The sequence below is a fragment of the Myxocyprinus asiaticus genome, chromosome 32, assembly GCF_019703515.2.
Source record: "Myxocyprinus asiaticus isolate MX2 ecotype Aquarium Trade chromosome 32, UBuf_Myxa_2, whole genome shotgun sequence".
Lineage (NCBI taxonomy): Eukaryota > Metazoa > Chordata > Actinopteri > Cypriniformes > Catostomidae > Myxocyprinus > Myxocyprinus asiaticus.
In genome coordinates this window covers 35746116-35767772 of record NC_059375.1, presented here as the reverse complement: position 1 = coordinate 35767772, position 21657 = coordinate 35746116, and the positions used below count along the sequence as shown (strand labels likewise).

General features: G+C 37.9%; 1 protein-coding gene across 1 annotated transcript; it reads left to right on the top strand.

The window, feature by feature from the left end:
• The first annotated feature begins 13104 nt into the window (after window positions 1-13104).
• On the top strand, window positions 13105-20045 carry LOC127423663 (tektin-3-like). Its single transcript, XM_051668173.1, has 7 exons — window positions 13105-13677; window positions 15078-15161; window positions 15995-16065; window positions 16263-16406; window positions 16743-16965; window positions 18636-18790; window positions 19218-20045. Exons 1-7 carry the CDS (start codon window positions 13105-13107, stop codon window positions 19432-19434), a joined length of 1467 nt encoding a protein of 488 aa, XP_051524133.1. The 3' UTR covers window positions 19435-20045.
• Window positions 20046-21657: the final 1612 nt, after the last annotated feature.

Here is a 21657-nt window from a genome sequence, read left to right as displayed (position 1 = left end):
TGCTCCAAACATGGTATTAATCAGACTATGTCACAAGGGTAATTTTTTAAGACATAACTATTATTATCATAACCATAACCAATTCTAGAACTCAAGTAGGTATCATAAGTTGTGGGGCCTCTTTATACATGATGACCATGAAACATCCATTCATCCATCCAAGTTGATTGGCTAAGAGGCACCCCATTAACAAAAACATAGTAACATGCCCATAAAATATTTCTGCAGGAAAAGATGATAAGATAGAACAAACTGGTCATATCATATCTTATCAAGGTTGCATGGCACCCAGACCTAGCTGGAATGAGGGCCTGCAAGGAGATTTGAGAAGAACATAGATAAAACAATACAATTATATAAAAATTGATCAACAGTGATTAATGCAGCTAGAAAAAGCTAGACATGTAAAAAAGAATGTGTTAGTCACACCTCTGCCATGCCAGACTGATCTGACAGTGAAATCAGAAACAATAGGTTACATTTTCTTTAGCTAAAATCAGTCTGTGATTACCAAAATACAAAAAACTGCCCCAGTTGCCAAAACGGTAAGTGTTGTTGGTCGTATGGGCATGTATGAGCACCATTTTCCTGGTATACTATTCAAGAAGGGGTACCAAAAGCAAGTTGTGATGCAAGTTGTTTTCAGCTGTACAGGCTGTAATACAGTGATGAGGAATGCATATTTTATAAACTACCCCAACCCAAACCTTACCCTAAACCTAACCATCAGTGGAGTAAAAATGTAATGTTAGGGAAGGAAATGCAAAAATGCAGCACCACAAGGGAAGTTAAACATGCTGGAGCTGATGCAAAAATGTCTGATAAGAGATGGCATTTGTCAGTGAATCGGCATAATATCGCTGAACCTAGGATCTTGGAACTCTCGGAAACAACATGCCGACTTCATGTGTGATCATATTGGCCATGTCCCTAGATCTCGTAGTGATGTCACACCCTTAGACCTGATAAGGACCGATATTTACATTTCACACACCTAAGAAAAGACAAAAATAGAGAAATGTGTATCATATCTCGTATTATGCTCGCTAACAATGTGCAACGGGAGCCAGCTGGTATGTGATTGCTGTGCGGTATGTGTAAACCTCACTCCCCTGGCCTCAAGAGGTGTACTAGCGACTGATGCTAGAGGCTGTAGCCTTTAGCCTCCTCGTTATCACACCTGCCTCATGCCGGCAGACGCTGGTTTGAATCCTGTTCGGAGCGGGTCGAGCAGGACCGGTTACAGTGGTGCCGTGACCCTGAGGGGAGTGAGGTGTAGGGGGGTGTGTGTAACAGGAGCCAGCTGGTCCGTGATAGCTGTGCGGTATGTGTAAACCTCCCTCCCCTGGCCTCAAGAGGTGCACTAGGGACTGACGCTAGAGGCTGTAGCCTTTAGCCTCCTCGTTATCACGGCCGCCTCCCATGCCGGCTGATGCCGGTTTGAATCCCGCTCGAAGCGGGTCGAGCAGGACCGGTTACACATGCAAGGTACTTAACAAGTGATTTCAGTTCGGATATGGTGTATTTTTCTGCTGTACTATTGCCCATTACAAATGCTATAACATTTCATTTTAAAACAGTTATGATATTCATTATTTACACTTCACCCAGCTGTATGTCTAGACCCTTTATTTGGACTGGCACTTTTCAAAAGCACAAATGCACCTTGCAAAGGTTTATCTGCCATCCCGTTACCCTGTAGTCTAACCTAATCTGATCACTGCCGCCTGTGTAGTTCCACTATGTAATCAAATATTGTCCCATACTTAGTACCTCCAAGGATTTTCCAGCAGACCTACAGAGAAGAATGTGAAACCATTACAACATTAACACTCCTTGATGGTCTTTACTTAGAGGCCTCTCTTAGTCTAGGAGCCAAATTAGCGGCACAAATAATGACCACATTGCATGCCATTGATAACCTCGCTGCTGAAAGCTTGGAATATGGAAAATATTTAACCCGAACATTAAGCTACAGAGATTGCAAATGTGCTTTCTTATACACAAACCTTAGTTAGGATAATGAACTCTCCACACTGTAAGAGGCTTTTCTTGGGCTTTCTTTATCCCATTAAAGAGACCACCCATTGGGAAATATTTTAGGAGAATCACTGATGCTTAGAATGAGGCAGTCAAGTATATAAATGGCACATGATCCAGCACCAGAACTGCGATATATTTAACGCCACTACCTTTCAACACTTTTAAGGTTTTTCAGAACATTAATCTCACACAGACATAATACCTTAAGCAAAGCAAATCCCCAAAATATCAAATCCCCAAAACATGCTTAGTAAAATTTCCAATGCAATCAAATTCATACATTTTTAAATGTGGGTTAAGTGTCCACATGTTCCATTTTCTTCTTCTAAAGGAAGTATTATATTCCAACTATCTATGGCTCAGTAGGGGGGCTGCTATTGGCCAATCAGATTTAATGCCTCAGTGACTCAACTGTTCAGATGTGATGGTGACTCTTGGCAACAGTGACAAAGAGTGGATGCATGTACTATTAATGAACATAGACTTTGTTACAGTGTGTGACAACTCCAGCCCAGTCACTGATACAAAGGTGCTATTCTGCATTATATGAATAAGGTTTACACATATTTAGGACAAGCTCCATGAAATCGAGATCTTATAGTTTGTAAAGAAGCTTCATAATTGATGTGGCAATAGTCTGAATTAATGCACAACTAAGCTCAACACCAAACCCTAGTGAGCTGCCTCGCTGCCTACAGCCTACATAGGCAGCTACCTCCTAAAGTAGCATCCTAACAATCTTGAAGCACCATAACACCCTGTCTGCCGCAACGGTTTGAGGAATGCGTCAAAGTGTCTAAATGATGTGCATGGACCAATCAGCTGTGAGCTCGAGTAGACTTCAGCAACAGTTTAATGGGAAAATAACATGTATCCTACTTCATTTTTAACAGAAATCTACTAGTTTAAACATTTATTTATCATATAATTATTATTGTAATGTTATTTTTGTTAAAACAGCGTATAAATTTGGTTAGAAGCAAAATAATATTTAATTAGTAGACCAGAGACCAGAAACCTCATGAGCTGACTTTAATGTAGCAGTCAGAGTAACAAACAAAATTCATGACAGAATGATTAAAATGTATGTTATCCGGTAATTAAAATCATTTTATTTCAGACGTACGGGAAAATAAAGTGCCTGGTCCAGTAATCAATCAGCTCCGGTTGCATGTCATCAATTGAAGAGGGCATCCATTTACTTTCTACATGACGCACCGCAATGAACGCTTCCAGTTTAGACAGCTTCATTGATTATAATGTGATTTGCTTTTGACGGGATGTGATGCTTGTGTCCGGTGTAGACAGGGTGTAAGTGAATGACTTGGAACGCATTACAATGGTGACGTGCACACCAAAAGGGTTTTTGCATCCGTCTGTGCTGTTTTTCAATTCCATTTATACATGCACTAGATGGATGTCTTTGACAGTTGCACCACATTTCGTCTTGCGCAAGAGTGCCGTGTTTCAGATTAAAAAAGGGTGTCAACAATTAACATGTCTGAAGACACCTGGATTCTGTTCTATTAATTGCACTAAGAGACTCGACTTGCAATTGATTTCAATAGAGACGCGATACTCTGACGACTACACAATATTCTAATAAGCATAAAAATACACAGAGCGGGGGGGCCTTGGTAGCTCAGTGAACAAAGATGCTGACTACCACCCCTGGAGTCACGAGATAGTATTCAAGGTGTGCTGAGTGACTCCAGCCAGGCTTTCTAAGCAACCAATTGGCCCAGTTTCTAGGGAGGATAGCAACTACCTTTTAGAACAGCCTTTGCGTCAGATGCACACAGGAGCATATCAAGCCTTAAAATAAAGTAAACCAACACTGTCAGCTCTCTAGATTTTGTAACAGCATTATAGATCAGAGAAAGAGAGGGCACTGGTTTAACAAAGCAGGATGTTAAGTCTTCCGTGAGTGACACTCTTGATGGAGTTAAAGAGGAAGGGTAAACATTGATCCTCCCCAAATATCTAGAGACATGAGTGAGCCATTTCCTGATCTTATGTCCCTGAATTCTGATTGTGTTTAGATAGTAAATAGCATCACTTCCTCCCTGTCAGCATTTCCAGACTTCATGCGTCACGTGTGTTCTGTGTAGGCTGATGGAAGAGGAGATTATGGGTTTTATAGTCCAGTAACAAACAGGAATGTTAGATAGAACAGACCATCCTCACCTCATCTCAAATAACCAGCCATCAAACCCTCTGCAGCATGGAAACCTGAGTTTTGCTATGCCGTCATTTGAGTGATCAAGAGTCAGGTTCTCTCTCTCTCTCTCTCTCTCTCTCTCAATCTATCCGATCCCCTAAAATACCAGCCACTGTCAGGTCTCAAAGTGTTAACATGAAACCCTTGCTGCCTAACCCTCAGTGAGCATTGATTCACAATAAAAGCACAGCTGTTTAGTCATACATTCAAAATCTATTTTGCATGTGGCACTTCAAATCGGAACCTCTTATCAATTATCTATGAAAATTGCTTTTTGATTATCCAATAGAATATGGATCATTGAGTCTCTTCTCCAGTTTTTGTGTGCCAGACATAGTGTGCCATTCTAAACACTCATCCTAGCCTGAAACTTATAAACTCTACTTTAAAAACTACCAGGTGGGGTTGGGAACCGATAACTGGCTCTTAGTCAGAACTGGTTCCATTTTGATAATTTTAATGACTTTCGGTTACATTGGCCATTCTTGAATGTGCATTATTCCACCGATGCAGATGCAGCACTGTACTAAAATACTCGGAATGTGTTTCCTGCACTTCAGCAGCACTGCAACACCACTTTTTAATCAGAATCGGAAACATATAGCGTGACCAGTGTAGCCCGACTCCCAAACAAATGACTCTGAGTTGGATCTTTTGAATCTACTGCACAAAACATACAGTGAAACTACTGTTGTCTGATTACTGAACAAATTACTCTCATGAGTTGGTTCTTTTGAATCTTCAGTGCTAAATATACAGTGTGACCAGTGTAGCCCGATTTCCAAACAAATGACTCTCATGAGTTGCATCTTTAAATTTACAGTGTGAAATATACAGTGTAACTCAGGACTATCCAACAGCCGTTTGAAATTTTCAGTGGCCCACGTGAGGTTGTCAGTTGTCTTAGGAACTGTTTAAACCGAACGCTTTTTGTGTCTGATCATGCTGTTTTTCAGTTGTTTTCCTATGTAAACTTGCGCTAGATGGAAATCATGCTAGGTCTTGATGTTTTTACACTGTCTCGTGCAGGAGCGCCACGTTTTTAGATGCTTTCAGGGGTTGCGCAACAAAAAATCATCATCCGTAATTCTGACGAAATGGAAAGATTAAATAACTAAAATCATGGATGACTGACAAGCATGAGTTAGGATAAACAGAAAAGTTCTATTCATTAATTTTGTCAAGAAAACATTTGATTTGATAAATTGGAGAATGATTCTTAGGGGTTGGTTCTTTTGAATCTACACTGCAAAACAACCGTTAAGAGTGCTTTTTGCACAAACTACATACCCAACTGAACTCAGATTCCATTTTGCATGTCTACTGATACTCAAAATGCTCTTTGCAAGACTCCATAGCATTAATATAATGGGTTTGTCCTCTTATGCATTCATGGCATGCAGTAGTACACCGCAGTGTACAGTAATAGGGTAAATTTAGGATACTCTAATGTTACACTCACGTTCTAGGCTGAAGCCTATGGGGAATGGGGAGATGTTTGCTGTTCGGAGGGCACATAGGATGTCACGGATGGGTTTCTTGTGTATGCCTTTACTGGGCATATTAAACGCGGGGAGATCCTATGACATGACATCTAATTTGCTTATGTGTGTGTACTTCCCAATGTGTGTCAAGAGACAGATCCGCTGGAACAACACCCTTTTGAATCTCAGCTTACTTTGTTGACAGAGAAAACTGATGGTTGCGATATTAGACCACCTTTGAGAATGCATTCAGAAACTTTCTCTACAACTGTACCTCATTTTATAGTTGAGTTCATAAGAAAAGAGAATTCATTTATCAAACATTCATGTCAAAATGAAAAAGACTGGATGACGTAAAAATTGTGGATGACTATTTAGCGTAGATGTTCCCTTTTGTATTCTGTTGGATGGGTTCTCTAACAGGGAATTCATGCAGTGTTATTTTAGTAAAGGCACAGACATCAAGGAGAAACAGCAGTGGGATAACAGAGAGGGGCTCTGGTTGGGGAGGCTCACATTGAGAAACTCTGATCCTATGGCTGAGAGAGCAACAGGAAGGGAGGTACGGTGAGCCGAGAATGTCATGAACTGCTGTACACTGAAAGTGATGAAAAAGCTGATATTTTAAGTAAAAGATCACCCTAAAATTAAAATTATGTTTTTATTTACTCACTTTCATGTCGTTCTAAACCTGTATGCTATAAAAAAAAAATCCTGTGGAACACAAAAGGAGATTTTTTGAAGAATGTTCACGCAGCTCTTTTCCATACAAAGATATTTCAGTGACTATAGCTGTCAAAATAAATAAATAAATAAATAAATATATTGTGTAAAATTAAAAAAAAAAAAAAAAATCTATCTAAGAACCATTAAAGGATCAGTACTCATGCACTATATTCCAAGTCTTTTGAAACCATAAAATAGCATGCAATAGGATCAGACCAAAATTTTGGCAATTATTTATGGAAAATCTCAGCTTGATCACATAAAAATTTTAGCAAAATGACAATATGTTCTTCATTGCATGCATTGTGGCAGATCTCGGGTGTAATGTCCACTGTGCGGCACTAAATGCGAGTTGAAATGCTTTCCCAAACATGTTAGGTTTCTAAGGTTGATGCTCTATCAGGTTTTAAATCTACAAATTCTATCTTAATACCCTAAACCTTAAACCTAAGCCTATCCTATAGTGTCATGAAATTAAATGGCAGATGAAAAACGCATTTGCTGACACTTTTGGATTACATGCTCTTCTGGACTCATACCCCGGACCTTTGCATCGCAAGTGCAATACTATATCAGTTAAGCTACCACTCAATTAGTTTGTGCTTGAACAAGCTTCTAAATGTAGTTAGTTATGTAGTGCAGAAGTTTTAATGTATCGCCTAACAAGTAATGTGCTACAGTAACACCGTTTTTATGTCATAAGATAGCATTGTGGTAGGAACAGAGCAAAAAATTTGTATTTATGAACTGATAATCTGTCATTTTAATTATGATTTGTGTGAAAGGGAATAAAAGTCATTGTTGTGGTAGCGCCTCTAGTGTTCATTTCACCAACGAGCCACCTAGTGACCAGATTATAAAACCTTTTCATTCTGTACTTTTTTTAAAATAGTGCCTTTCTATCATTTTTAAAGCTTGACAGTTGGTCACTATAAACTGTCATTATATGGGAAAAGATCTGAATAAAGATTCTTTCCGATTTTCCTTGTAAAATAAGGTAGCACACAATAACATCATATGGGTTGGGTACAACATGAGTAAACAATTTACATTTTTGGTGGAACTATTCCTTTAAGCAGCTAAATCCATGCTATCAGAATCTAAGGAACAACTCAACAATAAATGCAAATAACTTTCTAGAATTTTGCACTTTGTAATATAGGTACAACATTTTACAAAAAATTGACTGTGGTTTTATGCATGAGCAAAATGTCAGACACACATTCTTTCCCTCTTCCTCAGCAAGGGATGGACTGAAGACAAATCGGCCCTGGATTTGAAATAAAAACGGCCCAAAAGTAGTTGAGCTGGGGTGGGGGGAGTGGGGGGGTGGGGTGTGGGGTGGTAGTTGCCCAAATGTTGCCCAAAAAGTTGCCCAAAAGTTGTCGGGGGGGGGGTTTCGGCCATTCGGCCCTGTTTCGCGGCCAGCACACCGAGAAAAGTCCTGGTTCTCCCTATTGTCAGTCTGTCCCTGTCCTCAGCAGACAAACCCACATGTTGCGTTCCAGACCATGTGGAAAAACTGCAGCACTAAGCACCAAAGCAATTTTCACTTTGAATGAGTCAATACATGTCATCACCATCTTCAGAACTGAGAGACACAACCCCAGCCCAGGATAAACACATGACACCCAGCCTCAGTCCTGGGCACATATGTGTGTCTCTTAACTTGGGCTGTAACAGGACACATGGATGATTGTTCTGTGTTAAACAGCCTAGTGTGCTCTCTTCCTGCTGAATAAACCATTTATAAAGCAACAGCAACCCATCCTCATAGAGGGGGCAGTGGAGGTAGTGGAGGCCATGCAATAATTAGAAGGTGTCCAATGACCTATCACACAGATTCCTAGCTCAGATTCTCCCCATTCAGAGAGATGAATGTCTAAAATAATGGTAACCAGTGTTAGTTGACATGCAAAATAGTGCAACACAGAAACAAAAACAAAGAATTCTAGATTAGTTGGTATAACCCACCAAGCCATGATTAAAATGTTACTAAGTTATACTATAGAAGATGTTAGGTAGATTGTTAGCCTCAGTCACCATTCACTTCAATTGTAAATTATGGAAAAAAGAAGCATGCATCTCCTTTTCTATTCAACAGAAGACAGAATGTCAAATGGGTTTAGAACAACATGGAACTATCCCTTAAATTCTTCTGCATAAGCATTAGCAAAGTCTCTTTCCAGGCAAGTCAGTCCACTTGTTGGCCATCTTTGGAAAACTCCCGGGCAGCTATTGGATAAAAGTTGCATAAAGGTGCAGCTCCTATCTACTTGAATGGGGCAAAAAAGAAATCTTTAAAATGGTTGGTCAAGATTACGATCAAAGAACATATTTCAAATCAGCAGTAAAATCCAAGTAGGTACTGTATAGCTGCAGAATGGAGATCTCCAAATGGTGGTGGAATCTCCAAAATAAGGCGAGGTTACTCCAGAAGTGGGTAGGGTTACTCCAAAAGGGGGTTGCGCCAATTCCAAAAGGGGGCGTCAATTCCACTCAGGGTTGGGGTTAGGAAAAGGGTTAGGTTAGGGGCTTCCTATATTTTTGCTGGTGGTTTGGAGCTCCCGCCCCTTTTTGGAGCTCTACCTACAGCTATATCCTTATCGTAAAATCTGAGAACAATGGTATCATAAATTGTGCTTCTATAGCTCAGATCATGCAGTGCTTTGTCTCGGGCTAAATAGTCTCCTAATAACCTAACCATAACCCTAACCTAACCCTGACCACCAGTGATCCTCCACCTGGTTGTCTAATGGTTAGACGGAGACCTGGAGAGGCCTTCAAGCCACAGTGTCTTGCACCAGCTATGAATTTGGTGGAGGATCGATGATGATCTGGAGGTACTTCAGCAAGGCTGGAATCGGGCAGATTTGTCTTTGTGAAGGACGCATGAATCAAGCCACATACAAGGTTATCCTGGACGAAAACTTGCTTCCTTCTGCTCTGACAATGTTCCCCAACACTGATAATTGGTTTTTCCAGCAGGACAATGCTCCATGCCACACAGCCAGGGCAATCAAGGTGAGGATGAAGGACCACCGGATCAAGACCCTGTCATGGCCAGCCCAATCTTCAGACCTGAACCCCATTGAAAACCCCATTTAATTTTTGTGGCAGGAGTGGCATAAATTTACCCAACAGCAATGTGAAAGACTGGTAGAGAGCATGCCAAGACGCATGAAAACTGTGTTTGAAAATCAGGGTTATTCCACTGAATATTGATTTCTGAACTCTTCCTAAGTTAAAACATTAATATTGTGTTGTTTAAAAATGAATATGAACTTGTTTTCTTTGCATTATTCAAGGTCTGAAAACACTGCATCTTTTTTGTTATTTTGACCAGTTGTCATTTTCTGCAAATAAATGCTCTAAATGACAATATTTTTATTTGGAATTTGGGAGAAAAGTTGTCAGTACTTTATAGAATAAAACAAAAATGTTTATTTTACTCAAACACATAACTATCTGTATAAATATTAAATCCAGAGTATATATATAATTTATGTGTGTGTGTGTGTGTGTGTGTGATATATATATATATATATATATATATATATATATATATATATATATATATATATATATATATATATATATTGAAAAATCTAGCATTCGCAAGAATAACTATCAACCGACAGCCTGAATGTCAATACAGTACAATACTGTACATTCTATATATATATATATATATATATATATATATATATATATATATATATATATATATATATATATCTATACATACTGTTTTTTTAATATATATTTTAATTTTTAATTTGTATTGAATAATGTGTATCTATATAGTAAAAAAAAAACAAAAAAAAAAACAAAAACAGCGTATTGTATACTGTACAGTGTATGTTATTATTTGTATATTGTTGTGTGTAATTATGTGTATATTAGATGTTTAAATTGTGTTGTGTTAATTTGATGTTATTGTAAATTGGTATACTGTCTCATCACTGTCACGACTGCTATGTTGATTGGAACTGCACCCAAGAATTTCACACACCATTGCACTTGTGTATATGGCTGTGTGACAATAAAGTGATTTGATTTGATTTTGATTTGAATGAATGAATGAATCAATTAAGAATATAGGGTGGTCTACTGATATGACCTTAGGGTTAGGTCATAGATGAGGGAAATTTTCTAAAAATCCCAAACAATGTCCTTACAATTTGGGTAGAAACAGATCTAAATGCCGTTATAATAGATAGAAAAAAAGATTGCACAGGGCACGTTTTGAGTACACACACTCACTTTTCGAAAGCAGGAAGATTTCATAAGAGAGCAGTGAATATTTGAGAGTGTGCGTCTAGTTTTGTGCAAGAGCGAAGAAAATCTGTGTGCCAGCGGAGAGATTCGCACTCACACAACCAGTGCATGTATGCGCTTTCGGATGACATGTATGTGCTCTCGACATTTAACAGTATTGTTACGCCATAGAGCTAGAGTCTATTAAGCTGGACTATAGTCTTTTAAGCTATTAATTAATTTATCTTCACAATACATTTTATTGTATTTATTTATCTTTTAATTTAACATGGTAAATTTATCATCATTCCCCATGCCTTCCCTGACATGCTCTTGCTCCGATGATAGGAACATAATTTATTACTTAATAATAATAATAAAAAATAATGCGTTATTGTTCATATAATTAATCGCTATACATTAATGTGTTAAATCGATAACAATTATATACACTCACAGAGCACTTTATTTGGACACTATGGTCCTTAGAAAGTGCCCGACGTGGCTTATCCGCCACAAGGTTCGACGTGTTATGCATTCTGATATGCTATTCTACTCACTACAATTGTACAGAGTGGTTATCTGAGTTACCGTAGCCTTTCTGTGAGCTCAAACCAGTCTCGCCATTCTCTGTTAACCTCTCTCATCAAAAAGGCGCTTCTTTCCGCAGAACTGCTGCTCACTGGATATTTTTTTTTGTTTTTGGGCACCATTCTAAGTAAACTCTAGTGACTGTTGTGTGTGAAAATCTCAGGAGATCAGCAGTTACAGAAATACTCAAACCAGCCCATCTGGCACCAAATATCATGTCACGGTCGAAATCACTAAGATCAAATTTTCTACCCATTCTGATGGGTGATGTGAAAATTAACTGAAGCTCCTGGCCAGTTTATGCATGACTTTATGCATTGCACTGCTGCCACACGATTGGTAGATTAGATATTCGCATGAATAAGGTGTTCCTAATAAAGTGCTCAGTGAGTGTGTGTATATATATATATATATATATATATATATATATATATATATATATATATATAAATTATATTGATGAAAAGTTGTGTGAATGAATGTGAAATCTATCTTGCATGAAATAATGAGGTCTGCAATGAAATGAATTAAGTATTTGATGAAAATAATATGGTATTAATAAAATGTATGAAGTCATATATGAGAGATTATATTTTAGTGTGCATGGTCAACATAACATGATATGAAAGTACAGTATGCCAAAAAACTATCCGTACTGCATGCAGTCCTCTGTCTCTCAGAGGATCCGAGTGACCCTTTGTCTCAGTTCATTCACTGCTGATCACTTTGAAACTGCTGAACTGTTACAGCTAATTTATGTATTCTGAATGGAGACTGGACAGAGACTTGTGCAATAACTCACCAGGGGCGACAGCTGCCCAGAAAGCATGCAGTAAGATCATGCGGTGTAGTCAGTTAATGAAGGAAGACAGACAGACAGACAGATAGACAGACAGACAGACAGACAGATAGATAGATAGATAGATAGATAGATAGATAGATAGATAGATAGATAGTCTGCCTATTTATCCATTTGATAAAGTTCATGGTTGCTACTGAATATGTACCTGTAAACTTGAATCTTGTGTTCTGGATTGGCTTTACCTCTGACGGAAATCTTGATGACTGGTCAAGGGCTTGTCTATCAATAATTCACAATCAGTGCCATTAGAGATCTCCTGCGTCTGCGCAAAGCTCTTCACAAAGGTTTGGGAATAGGTGCACACTCACACCTGTCAGCAGTACACACCTGCACGAGCACTTCATGAGAGTGACGGACGAGATTCCACGATAGGGTGAGTTTAAATTACCTGCTGTTAAATTACATTAACAATTACAATTATAGATTGCCTTGCTCATTCGTCAGTCAACATTATTTCCAAGATCTGGGTCAATATATTAATGGTGTGAAAATGCCTTTTATGTATATATAACATGTATAAAACTTTAATTAATAACATAAATATAGATTAAATAACGTTTAAGAGATTAGCTAATGCACATTCAAATAGTTACGTTTAATTATACTTTAAATCTTATATTTTCATATGTATGCATATTTGAAGGTACAGTAATACATTTTATAATGCTTTTTTAAATTATGTAGTAATGTACAAAAAATTATTACAAAGTTTTACCTGTGCATGCACTGCAAAATAATTTTCTATTGCTCTATTCTGTATGGCACCAGTTCAACATTGCTTCAGCTATTTAACACAGTGTGATATTAGGGCCAGATGCCAGTGTTTCCCTGTGTGAGACAGCCACACACATGCAGCCCAGACATATAGTTATTAACCCACAGATTTCCCTAGAAATAGGTGGCCATTTGATTGACACATGGAGCTAATTGGATCCACCCAAACGGCCACTTACGCACGGCCTAAAACTAGCCACTTCCTCCCAGCCATTTCCACCATGGCATCTAGCTACAGGAGCCACCAGCCCACATTGACCTACAACCAGAATTCAAACATGCCCTGGAGGACTAATTCTTACTACAGGAGTGGCAGTGCTATCCCGACTGTAGCAGGCCTTCAAAGAGACAACCTGGACTTGGTCCGGGCCAAGACCATGTTCTACCCCTCAAATAGGACTGCTCTTAGTACGCGGTACATGCCAGATGACTGGTACAAGTCCAACCAGATTAACTACAGGGAGTCAGAGTCGTCCCGGAACAGTGCAGAAAGGCTTCGGAGGGACACTATCCGGCTGATCCAGGATAAGGACCAGCTGACCCGCAAAACTCAGGAGACCACCAGCAAGAACATTGGAGAGAGGCTAAATGACATCAGCTTCTGGAGATCTGAGCTCAATCATGAGATAGACAACATGGTGACAGAGATAGCAGCACTGACGGAGGTAAAAAGGAGGCTTGAAAGAGCAATCGCTGAGACTGAGGGGCCACTTCAGGTCAGTGTGTGTGGCAGAAGACAGTAAAAAATTGTTGAATTAGATGCTGGTGTGCAATCCCCATGTTGGGATCCTCATCGTTTAAAGGCGACATATCATATATTTTAGTTCACCCAAAATGATTTTACACACCCTCATGTCACTCCAAACATGTATGACTTTCCTCCGTGGAACAAAAGAGAAGATATTTTGAAGAATGTCAGTGCAGCTCTTTTAAATCTCCTCTTGTGTTTCATGGAAAAATGAAAGTCAAGCAGTTATGAACAAAATGAGGGTGAGTAAATGATGACAGAATTTTAATTTTTTGGGTGAACTATCCCTTTAATATTTTCCCTTAAGGTCCACTTATGATATTTGTAAAATATATATATATATATATATATATATTTTTTTTTTTTTTACGGGGCCAACAACATACGTACTTTAGTATTTCATTACCATTTTCCATTCTCTCATTGACTCTTAGAATTAAACATTGAATTGTATTTTTCTCAGCTAATTACTTAATTTGGGTCACAGTGATCTAGAACAGTAACTAGAAAAGCCCACAGCAGCGTGTCAGGTGACCTATTGTTAAAACCACTTGGTAACAGAACCTAGAAGGGTGTAAGATATACACTCTCAATCAAATTGACCACAAAGTACACTAGATCTACCCAAAGACCTCAATGACTCTGTCTTTACAGAGTTACACATCTGAGTCACATTAAGGGACTGTTTCCATAGAGAACACAAAAAACATGGTGACTAGTGTCTTGGATGAGTTGCAAGCGTAGTGACACTGCCATCACCTCGCAGGAATGATCACAAGAATGAACACAGACATTTTCATTCTGTTATATTTGCTTACTAGTATTGCCATTGTCACAGTTTATTAAACCAGGAAGCGTTCCTTATAACAAGGCAACTGTGATATTATAACATCATGATGTTATACTACACACACCATTCAGTCATCATTAAAACTCTCTCCCCTGTTCACTGTGTAAAGCGCTTTGAGTGTAGTGTCAGAAAAGTGCTATATAAATGTAACATTCATTCATTAATTCTCTCAGTTTGCTCAGTGTTGCTTTGCAGCCATATTTACATGTGATCATATGCTATATGATTGTAGAATGGAATAGAATAGAATACAATAGAATACTATACAATACAATACAAAACAAATATCTATGGCCACGTCCACACTATCCATTTATACCTCCATTTTCAGTTTCCTAATGCATTCGTTTTTTCAAAGTATGCAATAATGGATATCGTTTTCTAAATGCTATGTTTTCTGTGGATAAAAACAGTGTGGATTAAAAGCCTAAACATAGCGGAATCAATGTTTTTTCAAATGAAAATGTATTATTGTGGATGTGGCCTATATCTATATTTTTACACTTTTCCTTCTCTAGGTGTCTCAGGAATGTCTGTTCCACCGAGAGAAACGGATGTCTATTGACCTGGTTCATGACAACGTAGAGAAAGATCTAATTATGGTAAAGTCACCTGAGCCTTAATGTAAATGCTTAAGGCTTTCTTAAAGGAACAGTTCCTTTAAAATTAAAATGTTCATCATTAACTTCATTGCCTCATGTTGTACTAAACTCCTATGACTTTCTTTTCCCTTGGAACACAAAAGTATATGCTAGGCAGACTGTCAGTCTCAGTCGCCATTCACTTTAATTGCATCTTTTTTTTTTTTTTTTATAGTGGTGATTGGATTTTTTTCAAGGGGTATTTTTTTGTGTCTCTCAAGTGTTTTTTTTTATTTATTTTTTTTTATTTGGAATGCTCAATTCCCAATGTGCTTTTAAGTCCTCATGGTCGCATAGTGATTCGCCTCAGTCCGGGTTGCGGAGGACGACTCCCAGCTGCCTCCACGTCTGAGACCGTCAACCCACGCATCTTATCACGTGGCTTGTTGAGCACGTTGCCACGGAGACATAGCGCGTGTGGAGGCTTCACGCCATCCACTGCGGCAACTACGCTCAACTCACCACGCGCCCCACCGAGAACAAACCACATTATGGTGACCACGAGGAGGTTACCCCATGTGACTCTACCCTCCCTAGCAACTGGGCCAATTTGGTTGCTTAGGAGACCTGGCTGGAGTCACTCAGCACGCCCTGGGATTCGAACTAGCGAACTAGCAAACTCCAGGGGTGGTAGCCAGCGTCTTTTTTTACCACTGAGCTTCCCAGGCCCCCTCTCTTAAGTGTTTTGCATGAATTGAATTAGTAAATTAAACATTTTATTACATAAACTAATAACATAAATGAGTACATAAATGATTTTTTCTTTTCTTTTCTTTATTTATTTATTTTTGCAGGAGGTAGAGGTGATTAGGTCATGTCAGGAGAGAATGAGACGACATTTAGACCGAGCTATTGCTCAACTAGCGTGAGTCATGCGGAAAACCCTAAAATAAATATATTTTTAACAAGTTTTCATTAATATGGTCCATTTTGTATTCATCTGATTCCTTGAAAGAATTTTGATGAATAATCAAGACGTCTTTGCAACGCAATGCATATTGCGGTTATATTGATTCTGAAAGGTTTCTGGACACCTGCTGTGTGTTGTGTATACTTCCTCAGGTCGAATCGAGCGGCACAGCATGAGCTAGAGAGAGACTTGAGTGATAAAGTCACGGCACAGAGAATTGACGACAGGTGTCACCATCTCAGAAACACCTCTGACGGTATAAGCTATTACAGAGGAATCGATCGCCTGGACCCCTCGTGAGTGTAGTAGACAGTTGTTGTGTTTACAATGCTTTATACATATGGGTGGGATTTTCTTTAAAGAGGTCATATTACATGAATATTTATCATGTTACTTTTTTTCCCCTGATTCCCACTTATAATGTTAGTAAATTGTTTTGCATGTAAAACTGTCTTATTAAAATTGTTCAACCTTCTCTCCCACTCTTAGAAATAAAAAGCAAATTTTTGCTGCTGTGCCTTTAAGAAAATGTAATTCCTCATGATACATATTACCCCTTTAAGAAACAGTAATTAAATACTTTTAATTCAGAGATCAAATGAATTATACTTTTCTTTTTATGTTTTTAACAGAGTCAGTCTTCCAGACTCCTGGTCGAAGTTTACTGACGACAACATCCTTCATTCTCAGAGTGAACGCGCCACCTCTCACAAACTCCGTGACGAGATTGAGATTATGCTCAGTGCCACTTCAAACGAGATGTGGAACCAGTTTAACACAGTAAATGTGTCCTTCACCAACCGTATCTCTGAGACAGCAGATGCCAAGAACAATCTACAGACTCATCTGGCTAAGGTAAACACAGGATGCTGAATGTCACGTGTCATTACATTCATTTGTTCATATGTTGTTTCACATTTCCATCTCAAAAGTGCTTATATATATATATATATATATATATATATATATATATATATATATATATATATATATATATATATATATATATATGAGAAAAGAAAAAAATAAAATAAAAAGAAAGAGAAGAGAAGAGATGAAAAAAAAGAAAATAAAAAGAAAAGGAAAAGAAAACAAAAGAAAAGAGGAGAGAAGAAAAGATAAAAGAAAAAAAAAAAAAAAAAAACAAGCCAAGAGACAAAAAAGAAAATAAAATGAATAGAAAAAGACAAGAAAAAGATGAGAAAAGAAAATACAATAAAAGAAAAACACAAAAAGGACAAGACAAGAAAAACAAAGAAAATAAACAAAAGGAAGAGAAACTTTTTCAAGAAATGAAAAAGAAAAGAAAAAAGGAAAGGCAAGACAAGACAAGAAAAACAAAGAAAGGAAAAAGAAAATAAACTTTTTCAAGAAAATAAAAAGAAGAAAAAGACAAGACAAGGAAAAAAAGAGTAAAAGAAAATGACGAAAATAAACTTATTCAAGAAATTAAAAAGAATGAAAAGAAAATGTCCTCTCTCCTCCATCATTTTGTGGTAGAGCTTAGACCCTTCTCACTTATCCAGATAAGTTTACTACTCAATGTTTGTGTTAAAAGAGGTCCTAAAATAAATTGCCTTTTACTTGCCTGCATGTGTGTGTTATAAAGATCTAGACTGAATCCTCTAGACACTGGAGTCTATTGTTGAGAAGATTAATGAAGTGCACGAGGCTCTCTGTCAGCTGTCCATAAGCTTTTAGCCATTGACAGCTGTTATCAGAGGCATGAGGTAACCAATAAAGACCACCATTGGAGATGATGACTGGTCAGAATGAGATTACTTAAAAATGTGTTGGGGTTGGCGAGGGAGGGAGGGTAGTGTTAAGCACAGTGTTGTGATATGAGAGATATCTCTGTAACCATATACACTTAATCCTGTATATTTTTGAATAACCATTATGAATTTATGTGGAAGACAGACCTGCTACTATGGGAACTACAATGCCCTTCAAGATCCCTCATATATCTGACTTAATGCAGTCTCAAAAATAGTTTAACATTAGTTTCTAACATTTAACAAAGTTAGCTCTTTGGCCTGTTACAACAACAAGACCCTATGAAATTGACGAAACCCTACAAATTTTTTATTTATTTTATTTTTTTAGATTTCATTCTATTAGCTTTAAGGCCATCTACCTGTATATGTGTGTGAACTTCTAAACTTTGACAAAAAATGATTAAATGGTTATATTTTGAATATACAGTCTTTATTTTCTGGGAAAATAGACCAAAAATATTTTTGACTCATCTTGAACCCAGGGGCATATAGACATTTTTGTCCAACAAAATGCTTCTCTCCCTAATGCAACAGACTTCTAAAAGCAAGTTGCAAATTATGGTTTTGCTGGTCTGTGACTTTCTGTTTCAATATAAAATGCACCAACACAGTAAAGACAATTGCATTTGTCAAACCATTTCATGAACAATTTGTGACGTTGAGAAGACTCAGGAAGTCAAACTCTATTGACATTGGCATTTATTCAATCAACTCTCTTTCTCTCGCTTTGTTCTCCTCTACTATTAGACACTTCAGGAAATTTTCCAGACTGAAATGCTGATTGAAGCTCTGAAAAAGACAATTCGAGACAAAGAGAACCCACTTAAAGTGGCCCAGACGCGCCTGGAAGAAAGAACTCGCAGACCCAAAATTGAGCTCTGCAGGGATAACCCTCACCACAGGTAACAGCTCTGCTGAAAAGACCAGCATAGCTGTTTAACATTTTGTCTTCTGGGTGCTGGTTCTCAGCAGGCTTCTTAACTAGCTTGACAGGCAAGGTCAACTAGAAAGACCATGCTAGTTGACCATTTTAACCAGGTAAGATTTGATGGAGAACATCTTATGCTGATCCTTCAGCACCAGACCAGCATTAAACAGCCTGGACAAGCATGACAATTCATGCTGAGCTAAACTGGTCTTTTAAAGAGCCCTTCAGGAACAAAGGTCACAGTAAATAAAAGGCAGTACTTGTGTTTATTGCCAGGAGAAGAAGAAGTAGGGTTTCAATGGAAATAGCTTCACATGTTTTGCAATACAAATTAACAACATCAAGGTATATTTGCATTAATCTCACTTTTCTCCATGTTCTTCCCTTTCTCTATCTCTCAGGTTGATTACTGAGGTAAGGGAGATTGAAGACACCATTCACAAGTTGAGAGAGAGGTTGATAGAGGCTGAGAACACTCTCCAGAACCTGGTCAAGACAAAAGTGACTCTGGAGCATGACCTGTCAATCAAGGCCAACTCTCTGTTCCTGGATCAGGAGAAATGCATGAGCATGAGAAAAAGCTTTCCTAGCACACCTCGCCTAGTCGGTTACACCTAGGTCTCCTAGAACCCCATCTAGCAGCTGCTGAACCATGGCCTGTTTGGCTGACCCAAATTCAAACCTTAACATTTAAAAGATAAACTACAAGAATGTTAGGTTAAACACACAATAATGATAGTAATGAATAGAATTGATTGTCTCTTGTCCTTTGACTGTCTGGATTCAAAAAATCAATAATCCCTGAACTGTTGGTGAAGTGGTTGTTATTAATTCAGCACACAATTAACTCTAATCAGTCACTAATATACTGTAGGATTACAAACCAAGTAAAGCACACACATGCAGCATAGAAAGTTAGTATTGGTGCTCGATTAGAACAATAAATAAATAATCAGAGTATTTAAGGGAGGATTTTATTTTTTTATTTTTAAATGAATTATACCCTCAAAATAAGCTTTGTTTTTCATGCATTTCATCAAGTGCACCGAGTTTATTCCAGCTTTTTTGTGAGAATGGCCCTTGGCACTTAGATGTGACGTTTGTGAGGTGTCTGTAAATGTATAAGATCTCCTTCTGTCTTGTGTCCCTAAATTTGGAGGTTAATGAAAGTGAAGTTTAATAGTTTTAGAAAGCGATATGCATGAAAAAGTAAAAAGTTTATTTTAACAGTTCTGCCCTCTTTTATAATGATTGTTGTTCATTAAATGGACTTTACATTTATTTAAAGTTTCTTTAGTCTGAGTAGTAGTTAAACAAATATTAAGATGAGATTAAATGCAAAGTTCAGTTTAATATGTGATCGTAACTGCTTCAGACATCTGTTGAGCTGAGACTGTAAACCGACTCAATCCTTTCCCACTTCCTACCAAAGTGTGACGTAATTCTAACAGTTTGGAGACAGGGACCACAGCACCTTGCTTTTGTTTGTTTAGTTCAGGGGTCCACTTTAGGACTGTCATTGATAAATAAACCCATGGTTCCCATGATCTGCTGAAGTACAAACACATACTTCAGAAACAGATGCCACAGATAAGCAGACTCACGGTAAAGTATACACAGCATCTTGGTTTGTTAATTCAGAAGGAGAACGTGTTTGCTCTTACAAACAACATGCTGGTGCTCTGCTCAAACACACACTTAAAACTCCTTGGATAAGTTCAAGTCTGTTCTATAGGTAACATGTTTTACAAGATGCACTTGAGATTGTGTGTGTATCATATATCTCTAAGAATGGTGAGTTCTGTTCCTTCAAAAAAAAAAAAAAAAAAAAAAAAAAAAGAAATCAGTGCTTATTTGAAAAGTATCCACAAGAACTGAGGTCCAATATACACTCGCTGAACACTTTATTAGAAACACCTGTACACCTACTTATTCATGCGATTATCTAATCAGCCAATCGTGTGGCAGCAGTGCAATGCATAAAATCATCACGGGTCAGGAGCTTCAGTTAATTTTCGCATTAACCATCAAAATGGGGAACATTTTTTTTGATCTCAGTGATTTCAACCATGGCATGATTGTTGGTGCCAGACGGGCTGGTTTGACTATTTCTGTAACTGCTGATCTCCTGGGATTTTCACGCACAACAGTCTCTAGAGTTTACACAGAATGGTGCCAAAAACAAAAACCTTCCAGTGAGCAACTGTTCTGCAGATGGAAATGCCTTGTTGATGAGAGAGATCAACAGAGAATGGCCAGACTGGTTGAAGCTGACAGAAAGGCTGCTGTAACTCAGATAACCACTCTGTACAATTGTAGTGAGCATCTCAGAATGCACAACACATCGAACCTTGAGGCGGATGGGCTACAACAGCAGAATACCATGTTATTAGGAACATAGTGTTCCTAATAAAGTGCTTAGTGAGTATATCTAAATACAACTACACTGAGGAAAAATTTATTGCTCGGAGAAATTTTTGAGCAAAAAAGAACAGGTAAAAAAATAGAACCTTAGTTAGGTGGCAGTATCATATATATATATATCAGTTGAAGTCAGAAATTTACATACACCGTAGCCAAATACATTTAAACTCAGTTTTTCACAAGTCCTGACATTTAATCGTAGCATTGACATTGTAGTAGACAGGCATTTTCTGTCTTAGGTCAGTTAGGACCACTACTTTATTTTAAGAATGTGAAGTGTCAGGATAATAGTAGAGAGAATGATTTATTTCAGCTTTTATTTCTTTCATCACATACCCAGTGGGTCAGAAGTTTACATTCACTTTGTTAGTATTTGGTAGCATTGCCTTTAAATTGTTTAACTTGTGTCAAACATTT